Below are 22069 nucleotides of genomic sequence, written 5' to 3'. Positions count from 1 at the left end.
ATTGCCCAAAACTTGTTGCTCTTTTTAGGCTTAGCTAAGCAATAGCAATCTTCAGCCATTCAGCAACTGTAGGGTTAAAATATCAAGAGTCTGATACAGAAGTTCAAGAGACACAGCAGGTGCTGTTCAGTGCTGTTCCGTGATTGATACAGCTCCATTTGGAAGCAATGGTGTGCTGCACACAGCACGGTGGTACAGGTCAGCCATCTGGATGATCACAATCCAGCACGTGGCGCCACCGCGCCAACAGCTGTGCTCGCAGCTGAACAACAGTGAATGAATACTGAACAGCTAGTCGAAGGCCTGCACTTATCCCTGTTAGCAGATTGCCTGCTACACTAATGCCTCCTCCAGTCATTCCAAGTAGCCGCATACGACAGACTTTCACTAATACCAGACTTTATTTTGAATGCGGCGATTAAAGGCGGGACCAAGGCCCTCTGTAGGTACAGCCAATCGAGTGTGTTCAGGCATAGTATTGTTACGGTAACGTCTCTCTGGGATGTTATTGCCATTGCCGAGATTGGAGTTGTGCGCTCGCCGGTCGGTCCGTCGGTCGTCGCCGCGGCAGTCTCGTCCTGCTAACAATAATTTACTACGCGGCGCAGACGGGCGGCGGCGGCGCCGGGCCTGCCTCGGGGCACCGTCGGGTCATCACAGCAGTCACACGCGCCGCGCACGCACCGTCACGGCGTTACGCAGCCGTACGGAGCACGGGTGCGCACAGTCGCGTCACAGGTCGAGTCCACACAGTCGGCAGCCGGCGGGCGTACCTACAATTTACAAACGGCGTCCCTCCCCGCCGACCGGGCACTGGACTCTGTACAGCCCGCCTGGCCACTGCAGACAGCCGAGCGCGGCCGCGGAGGGAACCTCGCGACACGAGTCTGTTCGGCTGTCCCAGCGAGGCACCTGGCCAATGGAAAACACGCACACGGTAAAAGACACACCACTCCGCTAAAAGAGCGTCGACGACGCTTCGTTCACGCCTCACCAGTTCAAAGTTCACTCGATATTCACACACAATGGCCACTTGCGCGCGAAATAAAACGCAGACACCCGCACATCGTATGCGGAGCAGCGCCGGAGGTCCTGCGCGCAATCCAACGCACTGCGCATTGAGTACACCGTATTCGATCGTGCGCCGGGTGCCGGGGCCGGCCGTCGCCTCCACTTGAGCTACATTTGCGCTACGGTCGTCCTCAGGATACACTCTCGGCGACAAAGTGACGACAAAGATGACCACGCTGTCAAGTCGCGACGAATAAGTACCGACACACAGGGCCTTCCATTCCCGGCGCCTCGATCTCACCAGTCTTTGAGTTTACGTCACAACCCACACGCTCGTCGCACGGGATCGGGGAGGTCGGGCGTCGGTCGGACAACTGGAGGAGTAGCTCGGCTGAGGCGGTTGGCGCGCCCGCCGCCGGCTGACTAGACGCTGCCTGCGGCGGCGGCGGCAGCAGGGGGCGGCCGGCCCTTAGTCAATGTCGCTGTCGTCGTCGTCCAGGTCGCTTTCGGACGAGTCCCGCGACCCGTAGCGGCGAGCGCGCGAGGCGGCCACCGCCGCCAGGTCTGCGGCCGTGCGCTCCTTGCGGAACTCGTTCACCAGAGGGAAGATGTGCTCGATGGCGCGCTGAACGGCCGCCACCGACGGCGCTGGAAGCAGAGAGTGAGGTCAGGTCAGCAGGTGACAGAAGGTCTCAGATCGTCAGCTGCTGACTGTGTGAGTAGTGTGCGTGCGCCGTGTGAGTGTGTGTAGGGGGGGGGGGGGTAAGCAATGGTTGATAACATGAGCTGCATGATCCAGCTAGTCCCAGTATGGTCAGGTCAATGGTCCTGGCTCATGGCATACAATAGAATCGTTTTATGTTTAGCATAGTGCAGTCGTAGCACAACACGCTAATTATGCATCCTGTCAGAATGGCATGGGGGAATGGCATCATGTGACGACGAGGGCTCTCGTCTATTCAATAACAAAAAAAGCACACTCGAAGCAGTGTACTCCGATCAAAAAGAAAAATACCGCTGGAATAAATTTTTATGAATCGCTCCTAAACGGAACAAAAACAATGGCCTGACTTCGTACCGCTCAACTCGTCTCTGTTAACGCATCTCAGGAATGGCAATAACAACGGAAAGGCGGTTCAGAGTTTCACACATATTTTCGACAGAATCACAAATATCTCTGAGTCAACACACGTGACTGGACTTCGCACCGCTGCACCGACCCCAGAACTCACGCGTCACTCCCGGCATCACACGCCATGCCGAGCCGTCACCGGGACACTCTCCCCTTCGCTGAGGACTAAGGCCACACTGGCGAAAAGTACCGCTATACGGCGGTGCTCGCGTGAGCCGGCGGCGGCGGCTCTGAGGGGCGCGCCGCCGCCGCCGGCGCCGGGGTGACTGCACCCGTTCCCGGCACCGCTGGCCCTCAGCGCGGCGAGATAACCGTACCGGTGGCACGGCTGCAGACAGCGCCGGCGGTGGCCGCCCGGGCAATGATACACCTGGCGCCGCGCTGCACGGCCACTGACCCTGGCCGGCTGAGGACGCCGCTCAGAGGCGGACGGAGGACCGGCGGCGGAACGACGGCGGCGCTCCGTGACGGGTGCCGTGACAAGCAATAGTGAGGGGTTTATGGCAGCGCTAGCTCCGATGGTGTACCTTTGGGCAGCAGTTGGGGTAGCTTGGTACGCTGGGAGCTCGTCTATGCATACGCTGATGACTGAATACCGAACAGCCGCCCTTGGCACATGCGTTCCATGAACAGTAGGTCGTTGATAGATCATATCAACAGCAGTGCATCCGTACGTACTGCGCAGCAAACACTTCAGTTGCCGTCTAGTACCGATAGGTGCGACAATCCGCGGCACGCAACGCAAGTATGCGTTCCTGTCGGCTGTCTCCAACAAACGTTTTTGACAGGGGTGCACAGGGTCCGTCGAGCTCTCAGTCAGCCTTCACACAATTCCTCCGTAAATCGTCAATCGTCATCTCCTCTCTGAGGACCAAGACCGTTCTCCGACCGTTCCGTTTCGATGTGACTGATCTCACTACCCTCACTTATCCTGATATCCTGACAAGGCCGACGTACCGACTGCCGTCGCCTGTCTGCCTGTCTCCGACAGATCAAATGCCAAACGACGCCCGTTTCCGAAATGCTGACGGAGGCGCGGCCGACGGACATACCACCACAAACAGTGCAAACAAACAAATGGTGACGTCATCGAGCGTGATGCAGCGATGCCGTCCGGAAAGTCGATGAGCGAAGGTGCCGACAAGAGCCACTCCCTCATCTGTATACGGCATGAGTTTGACATACGCGACAGGCTAGCAGTGGTATAATTCATGATCGTGGCATTTGCGTTGACACTTTGCTCGTGCTGCGTGCATGAGTTATGGTTCACACCTCACACTCTATTACGTAAGTGTTCGATTTCCAATTGCGGTGCTGATTTCCCAAACATGCCAGTCTGGCCGCAGCGGCTCAATGCACGCGAGGGTGTCGCGTGAAATATGTATCCGTCGTGCGAGTCGTAATATTGGTATGAAACTTCGATGTCACGGTGACAATTAGCTATTGTCGGCCACCACACTGACCGCGCCGAAGAGATCCGGTCAGTCACGATGACTCGATTTCGTGATTATGTCCCGTGCACGGCTATATTTCGTGTTTAAACACCGAGTGTCAGGACAGCTCTGGCCTCAACAATTGGTATGTGATCTATCGGGGCAGGCTAATTGGTGACCAGGCAGGAGGCGATGCATATCATTCGGCCATGAAAGAGTCGGCAGCCTGACCCTTGATCTATCACATATCATTCCACCATGACTTGGCATTACGTGAATCGGTCATGACTAATGATCTTCACCGTTATAAAGTGAGCGATTAACATCGTTCTTGGGCTCGGTCTGCAAGTGAAGTTTGTTGGCACCATTGGAGGCAGCGAAAGACCGGTACTGAAATCATCAAGCTAACTTACCTGCAAATCGACTTAGCTGTGAAACTTGCTAACCCAGCCCAGTTTGGTTCGTCTAATCTGTGACCGATTTACGTCATATTTGATTGTGAGAGCCGTCTACGAGATGTATCCTATCCTATATCATCATGGGTTTCTTCTGTCTAGTCTGAGCGTTCTCGCCTATGATATTTATCTCAGCTATGACAGTGCGAGTCAGTACTTGAGCCACTTACCACATCCCGACTGTGAGAGCCGTCTGTGATATACTTCCACTGGGACTGAGAGGGCTGTCTGACTTCTCTCACCTGTGACTGTGAGAGCAGTCCTGTGAGTTTTCTCACCTGTGACTGTGAGAGCTGTCTCAGTTTTCTCACCTGTGACTGTGAGAGCAGTCCTGTGAGTTTTCTCACCTGTGACTGTGAGAGCAGTCCTGTGAGTTTTCTCACCTGTGACTGTGATACTGCCGGTGGAGAACACCTTGAGCGTCGCCTTGAACTCCTTGATTCGGAATGTGACGCCCGGGTGCAGTTCCGGCTCATAGCTGCCGACACGGATCGGCCGCTTATGTCAGACGGAAGACCTGACACGAGGATGGAACCGGCCCGGCGGACCGGACGGGAGGGAGGGAGGGAGGGAGGAAGTAAAGAGCGGCACGGCGGGTCGGATAGAGACGGGGGCGAGGATAGGAGGAAGGAAGGGGACAGAGAACGAGGATGGAGGTGAACGGAATCGGAGAGTAGGATTGGACGAAGGCCTGAATAGATAGGAGAAATAGTGCATGATTGGCGGACAGACGCGGATTAGAGGGACGAGGAAATGGGGATAGGCCGAGAAGGGAAATGGGATGGGAAGAGACAGTAAGATACATCAGAAAACAACGAAAAGCAGTGCTACACAGCGTGTCAAAATGCAACCGGATCAAAGAAACAGCACGGATAGAACAGGCAGATCAGCCCAGCTGGACACAGGGGCTCCGCCACAGGGGGGTACGCGGGGGTCCGGACCCCCTCAATAATTTACCTGGGGGGTACAGTACCCCCCAATATTCCTAATTACGGAGCGAGCGAAGCGAGCGGAGTCTCATACTGAATTAAGGGAAAATCCTGAGTATGAGCGGCCGGCCGGCCGGCCGGCCGTGGGGACGCTCTTCAAAAGCTAATATCTTAGGAACGGGACATCCGATTGGCAAGCGGTCTTCTTTACTGAATGTCACTTGGACGTAAAAGTTCTGTGGTGTGATGGCCACCATGCGTTCTTGCCAACCACCGCACGTGGCGCGTGGTAAAGTTGGACATCTTTTAAGAACCCCCAAAATTGCAACCTCAATAACGGCACAACGGTTGGGCCGATTGAATTGAAACTCGGTACACAGTTAGGTCTCCATCAGATAATTCATCTGCATGTGTTAAGGTTGGGGTGCTACAGCACGTGCGCACGTGCAGGGGGCGCTCCCAGATCTCGACAACGGCTGGGCCGATTGCGCTCAAATTTGCTACACGGTTGGGGACCAGTTAGTAGGGTGCCGTGCAAAAGTCAGCTTGGACCCCGCTTGCACGTGCGCACGTGCAGTGTGCCGCTTCCAGATCTCGAGAACGGCTAGGCCGATTGCGCTGAAATTTGGCACATCGCTAAAGACCGGTTAGTAGGGTGCAGTGCACAAGCTAGTTGGAGGTACCCCCTCGCAATTTCGCACGTGCAAGGCCCATCCTCTCGCTCGCTCCGTTGGTCGCCCAAAAGGCGTTTTACTGGTACTTAAAAGCTTGTTTTCGCGTAAGATTGACTAAATCATTTACAGAATTTGTTGAATAAATTAGAATGTGTTGACAGTCGCAAGGCTAAGGAATTAAGATCTAGAAATAATGTTGTGACACACACACGAATTGCTCAACACTCGCCGACCTATAATGTACGGGAGTGTCATTATTCTACCATTTTCTTATTACTATGAATGCGTTTAAGATTGCTTGGATTAGCTAAGCATGCTAGGATTGGGCTATAATTTCGTGAGAGGGGTCCAGTTTGCAGGACACCTCCTATTGCACATGAATATCCGCCCCAAAAGAGCTTCAAATCGATCTGAGAATCCTCTTACCATGTGAAGTCACCCGATAGTGCTGGGGGGGGGGGGGGTCCAAGCCGGTCTTTCGAACACTATACTAGTCTAAGCAGCCTCACACCGTTCTGAGGTAATCTGCAATAATCTGCACAGGGCTAAGAACGTTGATTTGAGAGGCCACCATGTCGGTGTCAATGGGCTCCACTTCTCGGTTTTCGATTCCTTGTGCAAACTGGACCTTGGTTTTTCGGTTTGAAGGAAAATTTTCCCGATAGCCGATAGCGATGTTAAGTTTTCTTTGAACTCTAGAAAAAAAAAACGGAAATTTATTATCGATTTCTGGAGCTGCGGGTGGTGAATTCGCCCAAAAGGCCCATCCTGGAATCACGAGCGAGGTTTTGTGTTTTGGGTCGGACCCCCCCCAATCCCAAAACCGTGGCGGAGCCCCTGGCTGGACAAGACGGGAAGTGAAAACGAAAACACGAGCGGGGCGACGTGCCGTGGCACAGCCGGTCCACAAACACTGAGACGACACGACAGCTTATATAACCGACACGGAACGGCCTGCCGGGAGCAACATCCGTGACATCGACCGCCGACCCAAAGATCACGCACACACACACACACACACACTCACTCGGGACAGTCACGCCTTACCCCCCCCCCCCCCGTTACGCCTACAAGTCCAGACATGCCATTGGAAGGCCGTCAGCCCCGGTGTAGTTACTCTGGGCTGCGCCACCCCCAGACCACGCCCGCCGACCCGGCCCCGGCCCCGGCCCCGGCGCCACCGCACGCGCCGAGAGCGCCGGGAGGGTAACTGGAAATGGCCGCAGTCGACACGGTGCGGAGCGGGAGGGGAAGGGTGTTTGGAGGGTATCAGCTGACTGGCCGCCGGCCAACAGTCCCGCGCCGCCACACCCGCAGGAGAGGGGGTGCACACTGCACACTGCACAGTGCAGACGGCCACAGTGCGGGGGTTACCAGCCGACCGGCGCGGCAGACGCCACGGATGACAGTGATGACACTCCTGCTCCGGGCCATATACGGCTGGAGATGTACTTTGCTAGTAACTAGTGAACATAGGAGTACGAGCTTAGCTGCTCGCAATTACGTGCTTAGAATGCAGGCCTATTTAACACAGCCCTCTCTCGGTCGTTGCTTCGGAGTGATCTCGTAGCAACAAACAGATAACTAAATATTCAACAAGATTTTAGCATAAAATGATCGTAAGCGACTGTCAGCTGTTGAGGAGGGTGCCGCGTGGCATGCTAACTCCGCGTCTGTCGCAATATACAGCGCTCGATTGTGCAATAGTCTCTGTTGTCCGTCAGCTGGGCAGACAGAGTTCCACGCCCGCGTCCCTCTCCCCGCCGGCTGGTTTCACTGCCGGCGTTCCGACTCCACCGAAGCGACCCTGACCGAGCGGGCGCATTGTCAGACGGAAATGACGGATGGCGGGCGCTTGTTACCAGAGTTCGGCAAATGACTGACCCGCAGTGACGGGCGGAAACTAGAAATGAGTTCCGGTTTTGGTGTAATACGATACTTGCAATAAGGGTTTCTGGGAATGGACAGAAGGGAAGGGAGGGAAGTGGAGAGTGAAACTGACATTTGTTCGAGAGCATCGCGATACAGTTTTCGTAGGTAGTGTATCCGTAGGACGTTGTGAAGATCTGTGATTGGCCGCATCCCAAAATGGTCTCAACTTCCGCCTCAGTCAAACGAGGTTGTGCGGATACGAGGGAAAGGTGTCAGACCCATGACAGCCCGTGACTAGGTCAACACTTCCCGTTCTCAGTGCTCCTCAGGGGGTAGACCAGAACATGCTGCTGCCTCTCGCCCCCCGCTGAGGTCTCACAGTCCGACACAAACCCAGTGACCCATGGATCGAGTCCGACGTGCACCCGGCGGCCGGTGTTGACACGTTTGAGCAAACAGCGAGACAGATGGCACAGAGTTCCCCGAAGGGCTAACGTGATAGATGTCAGTGATCCACATAAAACACACGGAAGACATGACAAAAAGTCACATAGCACATGACAACTTTGACCGAGTGAGCAGCTGAATCCCATTTCGATTCACTTCCCTCTGATCCCCTCCCTTCACCACCGCACACACCCCTCCCCGCACCTCCCCTCTCTCTCCCCGTCTCCGCCCCCAGCACCCAAGATTACTTTACTACTCCCCAGCACCCACTCACCAGGCCAGCCGGGGATACTTTTGCGAGAAGTCGGCAATCTTGATGGCAAACGGCATAGTGCACGTGCCCAGCACATTGACCACTCGGAAGTTGCAGAAGCGCGTCTGATAGTTCAGCCGCTTCTGGAGGTAGCGCGCCACCCGCCGGGCGGCCACCTTAGCGGCTGGCTCGGACGTGAGTCCCGTGCAGGTGATTTTACCCGATGACCACATCGAGGCGGTGGTGTACGGCTTGCGCAGCTTCATTGTTACCATCTGACGGAGGGAAGGAGAGGGTTACTCAGTGGGTAGTCGAACACTGTTGGGTCTCCAAAAAACATTGTCTCATGTTGCTAAACAAACAGGAAGAGCCGACTGATAAAAACCGTTTAAACCTGGCACCCGTTCGGGCCCCGGCGTGTCTGGAAATGCAGCCAATGTGTGAGCCCGGCACGGGGAGGAAAACCACGACCGGGGCAGGAGGCAGGTGCCAGAGAGCGGTATTTCCATATTAAACCTACAGAGTGCACTCTTTGGGCTCCGATAACAACGGGCATTGGTGCAGATATTGGAAAGAATGGTACTGGCTGGGCAATATCAATGGCAGCATTACTGATGTTACTGACTCCTCTTCTGTGCAAGACACGACAGAACCTTCAAAAAGAAACAACTCAACATTTCATAGGAAGGTGGAGGAAACATCTTATTGATTCTCATTATAAATTCAGAAGCGAGTAAATATTCAATGTTGCTGAGGTAATTGCGGAAGTTGCTGGAGTGCGCCAAAAGCTCAAAACTCCCGGCTTCATCACCAGTTCAACTTACAGAGGTCACTAAACCATAAATTCCGCCTAACAAAAGTAATGAACCCGAAAGCGCACAGCCATCGACCTCTGCAATATAAATACGGACACTGTACGGATACAATCTTATCGTGGCGCATGTCCAGCACACCTGATCTAATAAGACAAAGTCATAGTTAATCTGCGATCACGTCAAAGGGGAATGTTATCAATCATGACCATCGATCAATACGGAAACATGCAAAACGACGTGATTTGTTCCCTCGCGTGATCCCAACGACCATCTCGGATCCAATTATCGAATCCTACTCCAGCTCATTTGTTTTTAACAGTCATCAAGTGTGGATAGGAGCTCACGTTTGATACGTCGCGGAAGTCCATTGATAATTATTACAAAATCACTGCCTCACTGAAATAGACATGTCTTTATCAGCTAAAGTAGGCCTGTCTTAGACCCATCTTACAAGCTTATAGTCGTCAACTTCTTATCGTTTTCAGACCGTGAAGTGCGATAATCAAAAAGTCTGATATGAAGCACGTATGAACGAATAAATCGTCATATACTTCTGACCATTAGCACTACAGTTTCTCCAGTGGCTTCATTACGAGGTCACGATTCATTAACCCTTTTATATGTCGCGTCGGCTACAGTTGTTACCGACGCCAACTAATGTCATCTATTTTTAGAACATTACTTATGTAATCGGAGATCCGTTGGCAAGGCGCGGCGAAACGGAGTGCACTGATCCACAGTATAGTCGGCACTAATCGTCGACATCTCACGGTTGCAAACTGACGGCAGTGGCGACTGGCGGGAGGTGGTATTTTGATTCTGACTGAAAGTCTCCGTGCTACCCACCGCATAACAAGGAATCGCCCCGTTTTCTCAGTACGTCGGCTACCTGCGGCAGCGGCAGTCCACCGCCCGACGCGCCGCACGCCTATCGCCACCCCTCCTCAGCCAACCGCATCCACTCAGTTATTGAGCCACGTGTTCGCCCATCCAGCCAATGGGCTTGTAGAAGTTCAGTATGTATGGAACACTCAACCCGCTTCCGTGACGACTTCAAACTCATCCGCGTTTCTCATAGGCGGGACACTCACGCTCAACATGTAACGTTCTCCTATGGACGGGACACCAACCCACTACCGTACGAATCGCAGTATCACATCGAAAGCCGTGCAAAAGACACTCTCACTCTATCCATTTACACGCGTAACACTCACCCCGTTTTCGCGTCGGTACTCGACGTTGTCGCCGTTCATGGCGATGTAGCGCAGGTCGAGGTGACACCGCACGCTGAAGCTGCACACCACATTGTTGATGGTGATGTCCACCTCCTCCTCCACGGGCGCTTCCTCCGCCTCGCCTGCGGCGGCGGCGCCGGATTTGTGGTCCGCCGCCTGCTGTGTGTCCGAGCTCAGCTGCTCGGCGGCGGCGGCGTCACAGCCGAGCGCCGCGCCGGCCGCCTTTCCCGGCACTCCGGAGCAGTTGGAGGCGCTGCCATTGGTCATCACATTGCCAGACGCCAGTGGCTGCACTAGAGCCATCAGCCGGGCGTCTTCCTGCAACATGAGAAATGATGGCAGTTAAAGTGAAGTCAGTTTAGAAGAAATACAGCAAAAACTAAGAATTCATATTTAAGGCATGAGTCCTATGAACCCCAGCTATTTTATTGACTGTCAATCTGCCAAACGGTGTGATTATATGCCTCTTTTTCCTGAGGTCTTACCCTATAATGCAAGACAATGGAACCTGACCCTGGTGATGACACTTAGTGAAAAAATAGTAAATGAGACATGGTGAAGGCTCACTTTGCTTATCCCACTTCAATCTTCAGACTGCCATAAAATGAATGACTTCAGAAAAATCTTAGCAGCCATGAGCAATAAGTGGCTCCTATGGTATAATGGTGGTTAAGTTAGTTGATAAAATGCCTCAGTATTTTACGCTCATTAATTGAGCATGTGGAGACCAGTGACACAGCTATCATCAAGCAGGTATCACGTGGGTATTCTTTTACAATGAGGCCCTTGACCTGCCTACAGGGCACTTCCATTATATAAATAGGTCAAACTAAGTCTTTACAAACATATGCCATCTCAGCAACATTGTGATATGATGCACAATCTCATACACTGAAAATGACTCAAACAAACTATGGAAATGTTCAAAAGGTATCAAACCAAAATGTGCATAGGCAGCTTGTTTGACTAGACAATACACACATACAAAAAAAATGAAGCAAGGTACAAATTGAAAAAAAAAACATTCATATAGGTTAAGCCTGCAACAAGCAACTGCCTAGACCTAGGAGTTTGGAAAAGACTTCAGCAGCAAATGAATGTGATAAGAAAATAAGGGGCAACTCATGCCCTGTAGGCAGCTGTCAAGGGCCTCATGGCCTCATTGTAAAAGAATACCCAAGTGATAGTTGCTTGATGATAGCTTGCTCTGAACTATAGAAGCCATTCTGATGAATGTGCCACTGCCCTGAGAATGACAATCCTCATTCCTCAGGTCATAATTGCAAAATCATGAGCCTTCCAGACTGCAAGGCAAGGTAATTGCAATGAGGGCTTGCTTGCAATCACTCAAATGATTGCAAGGGCTTGCAATGAGCGCTTGTCAGCCAGTGCCTTGAATGGCCATGAAGATTTCCTCTGCTGCAATCTATCTGGATGTTGCCAGGCCAGTGTAAGAGACAATTACTTATTCCGCATAATGATGCAGATAATTGATGGATGGAAGGCAGACTGAATGGTTCAACACTATTTTCTTATCCAGTTCTAAAGATATGGAGGATGTTAATGCAGGTATCACAGTAAAATACGGATGCGTAAAATGCAGGCTGTAAAAATGTCAATGTTGCAACTTCCACACGATAAATCAAATCAAATCATAGAAAATGCAATCCATGAAAATTGACAATCAATGACATGAGGCCATTTTCAAGACTCTAGTTAACACTGTTGTTCAGGAACATACTGAAAAAATATCACAAAACAGTGAAAAAGTCATTGCAATGGCTTATAGAAATGAACAAACAGATTTAGTAGGTAGGTACACCGCATGGCGCATACAATCATCCACAGAACAAAGATTGAGATCACCAATTAACTAGTTTTTTTCACACTTAGCTGCTTAAAGTATGCCCAAAAATCACCTTTGATGGTTCCTGATTAAGCTTTCAAGAGATCCAGCGGCTTGAAACGTTTATAACAATTTTCTTGCCAAAACAGCCCACGCGTGCCAAGTCCGAAAGGCTCGGTTACGACACGCCAACCATCATCTCTCATCGCCGCGATGCCACTGATTATTCCTCCCCCATTTATGGTTTGCAGCTGAAAATGGACTCTTCCAAACATTTTTCTGGCTTTTGATTGGTTGACAAAACAAGAATATTTTGGTTTTATCAAATTTTAGAAAAAAAATGTCATCAATTGTTAACTAAAATGAGAAACATTGATTCACAAAAGACAGAATATCACAAAATATAAATTTTATGTAAAAACCTGATTAGTAGGATAACTAGAGAAGTTTAAACACTAAAATTTGTACTAGAATGCTACTCAAATTTTGATGAATTATATGACAAAATTTACTTTCAAAGAAAAAGTCATTTGCTGTAATTTCTAAAGAACTAAGTTTGAAATAAATTCAATGTAATTCAGCCAAAAAGGCCACTAAGATAGACAGGGCCGACGGTTGTAATTGAAGATAGATTTGAGACTAGATTCTGGGTGCTATCTGGCAGCACAGCTGACCTCAACGAGATCCGGCAACGCCCTGTGTGTACGTTGGGAGAGGCGAAATTTTTCAAGATAAATGCCGGATAAACCCTAAAGGAACCGTCGCGTCTTGCACGGTAGTCATGCGTTTATTTTTACATTTTTCTCTCTTGCCCTTACCGTGATACGATTGTTATATACTTGTGTATTCCGGCGCCGAAGCTCTGAATCCCAGTCTCTTTAACCCGGTTTACATAGCATATTTGATGAGGCTCTAGCTCGTTAATTTGGCGATAATTTCGATGCAGTGGTCTTCAAATATTTAAAGGGGATCATTTTGTAAATTGTTAAGCACCATTGGCATCTTTTGCAACATCACGGACGGAGATATAAGCTTGCAACAAACCCTATGTAAACGCGTCTATTCACTATGTCATTATTTTCATATATTCATTATTTTGAAGGCACTAGAAACGTGTTATATTAATATAAGTTGATGAACCAAATCATTTTATTTTTAATCAGGTAATTTCATGCCTCGTTCAATTTTAATTGTCAATACCCAGGCTGCAAAGGCATAGCGGCATTGCAGTGTAAGACAAGCCGCACCAGTTAGGGTGACAAACTCTGAAGACATGAAAGTGGCAACAAGACATTTACGGACGCTCTGAGCCCGATGAGGCTATGCGCCCTAACCCACGACCAAGACCAAGACCAATCTGAATCAGTCTACACTATCAGGCATAAGCGTTGGAAATTTGCACCACTATTTCTTACCAAAAATGTAGCTTTTTGCATGTTTAATGTTAAAACTGGTCAAAACTTCATCTAAAGGCTGTTTGTTATTCCCTAACTGACATCTCAGTCTTCTCTGTAATTTAATTATGCTCTTTTCCTTTGTTTAACCCCCTTTGCCACTGCTGATATTTTCAGGGGCAGCACCACATCTTTTTCCTGGGGGTAGGGAGGGTGGTTGATGATTCCCCTCATTCTCAAATGAGATGTTTGAATTTTGAAAACTGATCCAATTTAAGATAGGGGCAAATATATACTACAGTCTTGACATGCTGACATTGTATTACAGATCTGATTCTGCATAAGCAGTCAGTCTTTGTAGCTTGTAGTAACTATTGTGCTTTTGTTTCAGCCTGAGGCCTCTCAGCCATGCAGACCATCAAATGCGTGGTTGTGGGCGATGGAGCGGTGGGAAAGACTTGTCTCCTCATCTCGTACACCACAAACAGGTTTCCCTCGGAATATGTTCCCACAGTAAGTGCAGCTCGGAGCTCCCCTATTGGACTTGGTAATGCTCCTGATTGGACTTACTGGATGAGGTGTTTGTGTAACTCTACAATAAGCAGTGATTTGAATAGCTTGATAATGAATTTTCCATCATTAAATTGATAAATTGATTATAAAGAGAGTAGTTAGCCAATGCTGATGTCCTTGTTCGAATGTTTTTTCTCTCAATTGTGAGTCAGATGTAGGGACTAGAGTTCTGCTGTTTCCCACTACATATTAATCTACTCTCCCCCATGTACTGAATTATCAATTAGCCCATTGCGTTGTGACTTTGCCAGCTGTTCATCTCACTGTTCTCACCCCTGCCCTACCTCACCCGTCTCCAGGTGTTTGACAACTACGCGGTGACGGTGATGATCGGCGGCGAGCCGTACACACTCGGTCTGTTCGACACGGCCGGTCAGGAGGACTACGACCGCCTGCGGCCGCTCTCCTACCCACAGACAGACGTCTTCCTCGTCTGCTACTCGGTTGTGTCGCCCTCCTCCTTCGAGAACGTCAAGGAGAAGGTGGGTTATGAGAGGGGAAGGATTGCAATGAAAGAGGGAAGACAATTAGACAGCCATATCCCAGACTTAAGTTTTTTTTTAACGTGAGTTTGGTGTTGAAGAGATTGTGGATGATGTTTATCGTCGACTTGTCAGTCGTCAACGGTAGTTATTTTTTTACTATGCCCATCCTAGTGGCAAGCTTCTCACATATCTGGCTTAACAGTAACTAAACGTCCCTTTCTCGCTGTTCCGTCAGTGGGTGCCCGAGATAACGCACCACTGTCAGAAGACGCCGTTCCTGCTAGTCGGCACCCAGATCGACCTGCGAGACGACGCCGCTACCAATGAGAAGCTCGCCAAAAACAAACAGCGGCCCATCTCGCTCGAGTACGGCGAGAAGCTGGCCAGGGAGCTGCGAGCCGTCAAATACGTCGAATGCTCGGCACTCACACAGGTTAGAATTGACTGTTCTTTTTTTAGAGCGTTGAGTTGAAATAGGGTCCTTATTTTTTAGTAGCGAGGAACGCAGTAGTGATTTTCGGCTGGTAGGGTTTTCGACTCGAGCGGATGTTTGGTTGACCTTGAGGTTGATACTGCTATGCTGCTGTGGGAGCGATAAGGAAGTTTGTGCCCCTGGGCCTGCGCCATAGCATGGCATTAAACAGCGCTTCATTATCTTGCGTCATGAACTAAAGAACGGTTGTTCGTGGAATGATAACACGCAGCATTCTAAACTCAAGTAGCTCGCGGCTCCGCTTAGGTAGATTTGGTCGTTGCTGCGAGATGTAATATTCTGAACATGCATAATGAGATGAATTCCTCATCCATTACTTTGGTTGGCATTGCTGGTAGTTTTGAAGCCTTTCAGTAGACAAAGCAGCGTTTAAATCCGTCGATGTGTGCAGTTCTTGTTCAGTGAGTAATTGCGTGACGTGGCCGCACGACAAGGACAACCATTACGTAAACAAAAGCCACTGCAGCCCGCTCCGTTTGCAAACCAGTCGGATATAACCGCTGACTATCGCGTACGTGGCGACTATGCACCGATTGTGAAGTGTTACCACAATTGAAAATGTAGTGTCGATGTGTCAAATGAACGCCGTCTTCAGGCACCGCAAGGAAAATATGAGTAGTACTTACATTCGATGTTATTTTAAAGTCAAGTGCTGGTTTGATAGGTAACAAGCTTCTTGATTCGGTGATTCGTCGGCTAGGTCATCTCAAATTGTTCGTTTCTGACCGCAGGACCCTTACCGCCTTTTCCCGTCTCTGATTGTCTCTAACCGTCTATTCCTGTCTCTGACCGCCGTCTCTTACCATCCATTCTCGCCTCAAACACCGTTTCTAACCGCCTATTCTCGTCTCTGACCGCCCGCTCCCCTCTCCGTCGCCCCGCAGAAGGGTCTGAAAAACGTATTCGACGAGGCGATACTGGCGGCGCTGGAGCCGCCGGAACCACCCAAAAAGAAACGCTGCAGCATTTTGTAATTGTGAGTACCACCGACAGCGGGATCTCGAACACGGCCCAGGGTATTACGCGGCCGAAATATGAAGGTCGATGGGCGGTCGGACATTCTCAGAACCCGCTCTGGTCCGAGTATTGAGCCAGGGATTCCCCGAGGTGCGCGCCGCGCGGCTGCTCTGTAACGATCGCCCTGTTCGTTTGCTCTGTGTCCGGCCTTCGATCGGACCCGGTGGTGTTACCGCTGCCATGGCAATGAGCCTGTCGGCTGTCCGGATTAGGCAGACTCGCGGAATCGAGATTAAATAATTGCACATCTTGGTAGTAATGAGCTGCATTTCATCATTAGTGCTCAAGCTCATGGTTCGACACTCTAGCTCGATTCTGGATTGTGTTTTGCTTGCCTTGCGATTTCTAGGCGTGCTGTGACCTTTATGACCTGACCGATGGTCTGTTTCCATTCCAGCTATCGCCCGGTCGCAGCACCTGGCAATAAGCACGGTCTGGACCGCGCTCATGTGAGCGCGGGCCGGAGTCGATCCAGAGTCCAGCGCTCTGGGAGGGCGGAGTTATACGGAGCAACACCGACCTGAGGATCCGGACGGTTCCGGGCAGATCCGCTGAGGAGCTGTCGAGCTGTCGGTGGGTCTGGGTCCACTAAACCCACTCCAGGCACCAAGGGGAGGGCGTACAGGATGTACGGACTCGAACTCCAGCCGGGAGTGTTGGCCAGCCGCCACCCGATGGACGGCAGCCTGTGGTTCTTTCGGGCTCACGGGAGTCTGGTATTCGCTTCCATCCGACTGTGCAGACTGAGCGGAGCGAGCGAGGCTCAGCGGTCGTCTACCGCGCTCGACTGGTGAGGAGATGAGACTATTTATACGGTGTTCCGAGGCGACAGGAACGGCTGGTCGAGGTCGATAAGAGACCGCTGGCTGCTGGAGAGAGTGAGAAAACTGAGAGATATGAGCCCGAGAGAGAGGGAAAGAGCGAGAACGAGAGAGAACGAGTGCGTGCCGCTGTGTATGATGTGTCGCCGCCATGGCCAGAGCTGCCTAGATCTATCGCTCACCCACCCCGCGGCACAGGGCGGCAATACCAAATTATCGTGTATTTACCTTGAGTGACTGGCAAATCGTGCGTGAGGAGAGGAAGGTGCCGTATTATTTACGTACTAACCCGGCGGACGACGCTGCGCCGAGCGGTCACCGTGCCCAGAGGAGGACTTGTTTTCGTAACATTGTGTATGATACCGCGGGAGAGAGAGCGAAGAAATGTGTCCTGTCCAGATTTATAAGTAATTGATTAAAATAAAGCTACCACAATTCCGAATTCATTGTTTTAAGTTCAATAGGCTCTTTGGCATTGATTGGTAATCGGGCAACATCCATGAAGTTAAGGTTGCAAAAGGCGCTGGGGAAGCGAGTCCATCCTGTCCGTCGGTGATTGCTATCGAGCATTTACTGATGTGAAAATGAAAGCTGAACACATGATTGCTTCAACGTCAAGAAATGCTTTTTTACACAAGTCGCATTTTAACCTTCAAATTTTACGACGAAAAAGGCAACTGATGGCATTTAAAAGGCTCGCATTGAAATAACAAAACTGTATCATGTAAAATACAATGCATCTCACTGTGCCCCTCCACCCGTACTGGAGATCACGGCTCATCGAGCGCGTAGTTTCTGCCGTAGAGCTGTGCCACCAGCAGTCTGCCGGTGTTGGCCACCTCCAGCTGTCCCGTCGGACGGTTGTAGAACCACTCGGCCGCCAGCTCCATGTGGGTACGGATCACAGACGGGAACACGGCCCAGCCGGCGCCGAACGAGCCCCGGAGCGAGAACGGGGCCGGCGGCGGCGGCGGGACACCCTCAGGGAACGTACTGCACGAGGCCTGCTCGGCCCCCGCGCACAGTACCACCGCGCAGATGCGCGTGCTCCAGTGAGGCGCGAAGTTGCGCCGTCCGTCGAGCACCAGGAGGCGGTAGGTGGCGCCGGACTCTGCGGCAGCCACAGGCCGCTGCTGGCTGACGGTCAGGTCACAGCAGAACTCCCCGTCACACAGACGCTGGGACTGGCCGCTCAGCGGAGCACTCACGAACTCCGACACGTTGTAGTTCTGTATCGGGTAGTAGTCGTCCGTGTTACCGGCCGCGGGTGAGGACGGCACCTGACGGCCGGCCGGGGCCTGGTCGGAGGGACAGCTGTCCGACCCCCAGGAGCAGCCGGCCGGCACGGTGGCGGTCACCACGCCGCCCTCGGCGCCATCAGCGCTGTAGTCGTACAGGTAGCCGAGCGCGCCGCTGCCGGTGAAGATGCCGGAGCCGATGCTGCCCTCGGACAGGTAGTGGAGGCCGGAGGAGAGCAGGGTGACGCCCAGACCGCGCGGCCAGGCGCTGTGCATCTGCAGAGCTGCGACAGACAGGGGCGGTATGGAGTCAGATGGGGACACAGATAACACGTCTCACAAGTATGTAGTTGTGTGTGATGAAGGCAGGTTATTGAGACCGTCTGAAGACGGGAGACTGGAACCTTCAGGTATAAAACTTCTTTGCCTTTCGCCAAATGTTCATGAATCGCATGCTAGAAAGCCATCTGTTTACTGAGGTCACTCAAGTCAAAGAAGGCCATTCATGCGTACTGAACTGCTGGATCACAGCGACGCGGCATGATTTGCTCGTTTCCCTTTCACCCACCCGACCAGTGATCCCCCACCGCCCTGCCACCTACCGGAGAGCGAGGGCAGCTCGTCGCCCCAGTCTGTCGGGAAGGCGAAGTGGGTGACGCCCCGACGCGTCATCTCCACGCCGGGCAGCTCGAACAGGACGTCGAAACACGTCATCAGGCCGATGACGGCGCCGAAGTCGGTGCGGAAGGCCGAGAGGTGCGGCGCCGGCTTCTGCAGGTGCTCCAGCTCGATACCGAACAGGTTGTACTTGTGGTAGCTGCCGGTGAAGGAGATCAGCTTCATTCGTTATGGTTACAACACTGATTGAGGTCGGTCAAGTTAACTGAGTTCCGTGGTTTCAAGAGCGCATATCACTTTACTCAGTTATCCAACGCCATCTATGTGTCAAGAACCTTGGTTTACTTTGTCTCGCAACTTCGAAGAGCGAATGCATGAAACATAAATTTGGAGCGACTGTTCAATATGCATCATGCGTGACACCATAGAAATGCTGCAAAAAAAAAAAACGTTTCATCAAACTCAGCACTGTGTGCAGCCCCCGACGTCTCACGTTTGTATGAGGGCGCCGGTCCGGTCAAACACCAGGTTTGTGTTGTACAGCGAGACGCCGTCCTCGGGACAGGCCGAATCCGAATCAGCAGAGCACAGCTCCTTGGTGACGAAGTTGGCCACGATGTACATCTGGTGCTCCCGCGCCAAACAGCTCAGGTTGCGTATCGCCTGGGCAGGGCGAGTATAGGTCAGTGGAGGACTCAAGCATAGAAAGCAAAACGTTGGAGGCTTGCTTACAGAAAACTACAAAAAGTATGTGACTTACGGACCGACCCCATTGACCGATCTCATTCCTATCTGACGGTCACTGGCAGGACCAAAGCCGGATCGGGAAGGCGTTTGTGATGGTGTACCCGAGAATGCAGAACGCGGCAGAGCCGGATTCAGCCTCGGGTGACTGTCTCGTGCACACTAACGTCGGTTGGACCGTCTGGTGGGGACAGGTTGTCGCTAACATTGACCACTGAAGGGAGGGACGTAACTACTCGTTGCTCACCTCGTGCTGCGCTGGGTCGTCACAGATGACGACCATGTCCTCGACGGGCGGCAGCTGGGCGGCGTACACGGCGAGCTGGACGCGCGGCCACACCTTCAGAATGGCGTACTCGGCGAGCACCAGCAGGTCAGCGTCCTGTGGGTCGGATCAGGGTGTCATCAGAGGTCAGCTGAGTCAGAGGTCAGCTCAGAGCCCTGTGGATCAGCATAGGGTGCCCTCGGAAGTCAGCAGGGGTCATCTCAGAGCCCCTCCGGATCGGTACAGGATGTCCGAGATCAAAAGGGGCGACATGTCTGACCATACCCATGACCGCACCCGATTCGTCAGCACGGGTCGCCTCACTTATCAATGATGTCCTATTCAGCGATTGAGGAACAAGCAGACCATAACACCGCAATGAGAATAACAGTGACATAATCTGCGCCCCACCAACGGGCGCAGGTCTCACCAGCCCAGCATCCCACGCACCTGCTGAGCGGCGGCGGCGGCGTGGCGGCGCACCGTCTCCAGGTTCCGCCGCCAGGGGGCGTCTGGCTCGGCGGCCAGGTCCTGCTCCGGGTACCCCTCCGCCCAGACAAACTCGGACACAGCGGCTACGAACGGACGGGGTGTGACCGGAGCCGCTGACGAGGGACGGACGTCCAGCTCCAGCTCCGACGGCGAGAGCGCAGAGGTGGCGCCGGTCAGCACCAGCAACAGCGCCAGCGCCGGCGTCAGTGGTGACGGCATGGCGGCCCGAACTGTGGCTGAGAGAGCGACGAGTGGTCGGGTTACAATCAGAATGTAAAGGAAAGATGTGCAAACGGTGGAAAAGGCGTATGTTGCCACCATAGGCGGCGGAACGGGGAGGGCACCGGGGCACCGTGGCCCCCTTTGATTTTGGCATTTTAACATTTAAGCCCTACGGGCGTTGCATGGAAAGAATGGGACCAAAAGTCGGCAGTGCCCCCTCCCCTTAATTGAAGGTGTTCCGCCGCTACTGGTTGCCACATGCCAATCAGCACTCGCTAACTAGATCGGATGAGCTAGATAAGGGTTTAACTGTGCATGGTAACCTTAGCCTAGCTTGTCGAGCCATCGCCTCTAGTATTGTTTGATAAACGAATGTGGCATCAAACACTGGGCTATCCCGTTCTAATGTTGCTTTTTCAACAAGTAAGAGCGCCTAGCTGACTGGGATCAAGGGTGACATCAACAAAGTCGAGTCACGGTCTGAGGGCCTCATGACCCCTGAGGCCGGTCTGACCAGTTGCCCCTTCACCCCTGACTCTCCCCTCCTGGGTGCCAGTGACGAGTGAGGCCCCCAGGGACGACCACCAGCCGTATCTGGAACGGGGTACCCCCGCGGCTGGACCTCAGTACTCATACACAGCCTGTATTGACCTCACAGCCTGCTGTCTCCGACAGTGTCTGGACGAGTGCCAGATAATTGGGCACAGCTCCAAGGTGACCCAGGCTATTACTGTTTTATATTGCGTCTAATCTGCAAACACCGGTTTGCGGCTTTATTCATGTGGTTCGCTACGCTGATGCGCTGTTGCTGTCGGTTTAGATTTTCGTCGATGCTTACCTCACACCCCATACTGATAGCGAATTGTAATTACTTCACAACAAATCGTTGTCGACTGTTTAAACTGAAGCACTCAAACAATGTCAAAAGGCGTTACAAGCGTCAGCTTAACGTTATCGTCTGCAGAGCCATAGTCTGTATCTACAAACAGCAAACACAGATAAGAAAGCGACATCGCCGACCACGTTTGCTGACAGCATCACTCTAACACCGGACAATGACGCAGCAGATACTGTCTGACCTTGTGTTCAGAGCATCCCCGGTATTTAACCCGCCCTCCCCCCCCCCCCACATTCTACTCACCGGTACAACTCACCCGTATATGACGGAGCTCACCACCGGGCGCCCTCCCGTCACAAACCGCCGGCGAGAACTGAGGCGCCACGGGTGAGCGATCGGACCGTGCCCTCGGTTATACGACGGACTGTCTGAGGGAGGGAGACAGACACGAGGGGCCACACGCGGGTCACATGGCACTGGTGTGGAGGCCGCGGGAGGGGAGACGGGGGGGGGGGCGCACATGTGTGCCGGGCTCCACGCGATTCCTAACACCCGTGTCCCTATGACCAGAGTTCCGGCCACGAAGCCGTACGACCTTTGCCCCTCAGTGGGGCGCGGGCCAATTGTGACCAGTCATGCTGCGCTGTAACAGAGACCTTCTGGAATTGTTGCGATCGATGGGGTGACGGCGACGTCCCGCATCATCTGATGACATGTGGCCAAAGTTCTGTTTGGGCAGATGTTTAGCATAGGCCGAACGATCCCCT

At 52.3% G+C, this 22069-nt stretch overlaps 3 protein-coding genes across 6 annotated transcripts; 1 reads left to right on the top strand and 2 right to left on the bottom strand.

Annotated features, from left to right (window-relative positions):
* Positions 1 to 382: 382 nt before the first annotated feature.
* On the bottom strand, positions 383 to 12526 carry LOC122378427 (TATA box-binding protein-like 1). The gene is made up of 5 exons (XM_043359468.1): positions 12176 to 12526; positions 10236 to 10574; positions 8228 to 8481; positions 4415 to 4509; positions 383 to 1659 (listed from the first exon to the last, which is right to left on the bottom strand). The coding sequence occupies exons 2-5, from the start codon at positions 10557 to 10559 to the stop codon at positions 1481 to 1483; spliced, it is 852 nt and encodes a 283-aa protein (XP_043215403.1). The 5' UTR covers positions 10560 to 10574; positions 12176 to 12526; the 3' UTR covers positions 383 to 1480.
* Positions 12451 to 17327, top strand: LOC122378428 (cdc42 homolog). 3 transcript variants are annotated; one of them, XM_043359471.1, is made up of 6 exons: positions 12451 to 12804; positions 13888 to 14009; positions 14369 to 14551; positions 14790 to 14987; positions 15932 to 16023; positions 16462 to 17327. In XM_043359471.1, exons 2-5 carry the CDS (start codon positions 13905 to 13907, stop codon positions 16019 to 16021), a joined length of 576 nt encoding a protein of 191 aa, XP_043215406.1. In that variant the 5' UTR covers positions 12451 to 12804; positions 13888 to 13904; the 3' UTR covers positions 16022 to 16023; positions 16462 to 17327. The 3 variants fall into 3 exon arrangements, with proteins under 3 accessions (XP_043215406.1, XP_043215404.1, XP_043215405.1); XM_043359469.1 differs by having other exon boundaries at positions 12664 to 12877; XM_043359470.1 differs by lacking the exon at positions 12451 to 12804 and adding an exon at positions 13147 to 13265.
* A 259-nt stretch (positions 17328 to 17586) lies between these two features.
* LOC122378426 (biotinidase-like) lies at positions 17587 to 21856 on the bottom strand. Of its 2 annotated transcripts, none has more exons than XM_043359466.1 (6): positions 21606 to 21856; positions 20201 to 20478; positions 19733 to 19867; positions 19235 to 19404; positions 18726 to 18940; positions 17587 to 18407 (listed from the first exon to the last, which is right to left on the bottom strand). In XM_043359466.1, exons 2-6 carry the CDS (start codon positions 20459 to 20461, stop codon positions 17656 to 17658), a joined length of 1533 nt encoding a protein of 510 aa, XP_043215401.1. In that variant the 5' UTR covers positions 20462 to 20478; positions 21606 to 21856; the 3' UTR covers positions 17587 to 17655. The 2 variants fall into 2 exon arrangements, with proteins under 2 accessions (XP_043215401.1, XP_043215400.1); XM_043359465.1 differs by having other exon boundaries at positions 21619 to 21856.
* Positions 21857 to 22069: the final 213 nt, after the last annotated feature.

Source organism: Amphibalanus amphitrite, unplaced genomic scaffold (genome assembly GCF_019059575.1).
Source record: "Amphibalanus amphitrite isolate SeventyFive unplaced genomic scaffold, NRLGWU_Aamphi_draft 000059F_arrow, whole genome shotgun sequence".
NCBI classification, from domain to species: Eukaryota; Metazoa; Arthropoda; class Thecostraca; order Balanomorpha; family Balanidae; genus Amphibalanus; species Amphibalanus amphitrite.
This window is presented reverse-complemented; position numbering and strand designations above follow the sequence as displayed.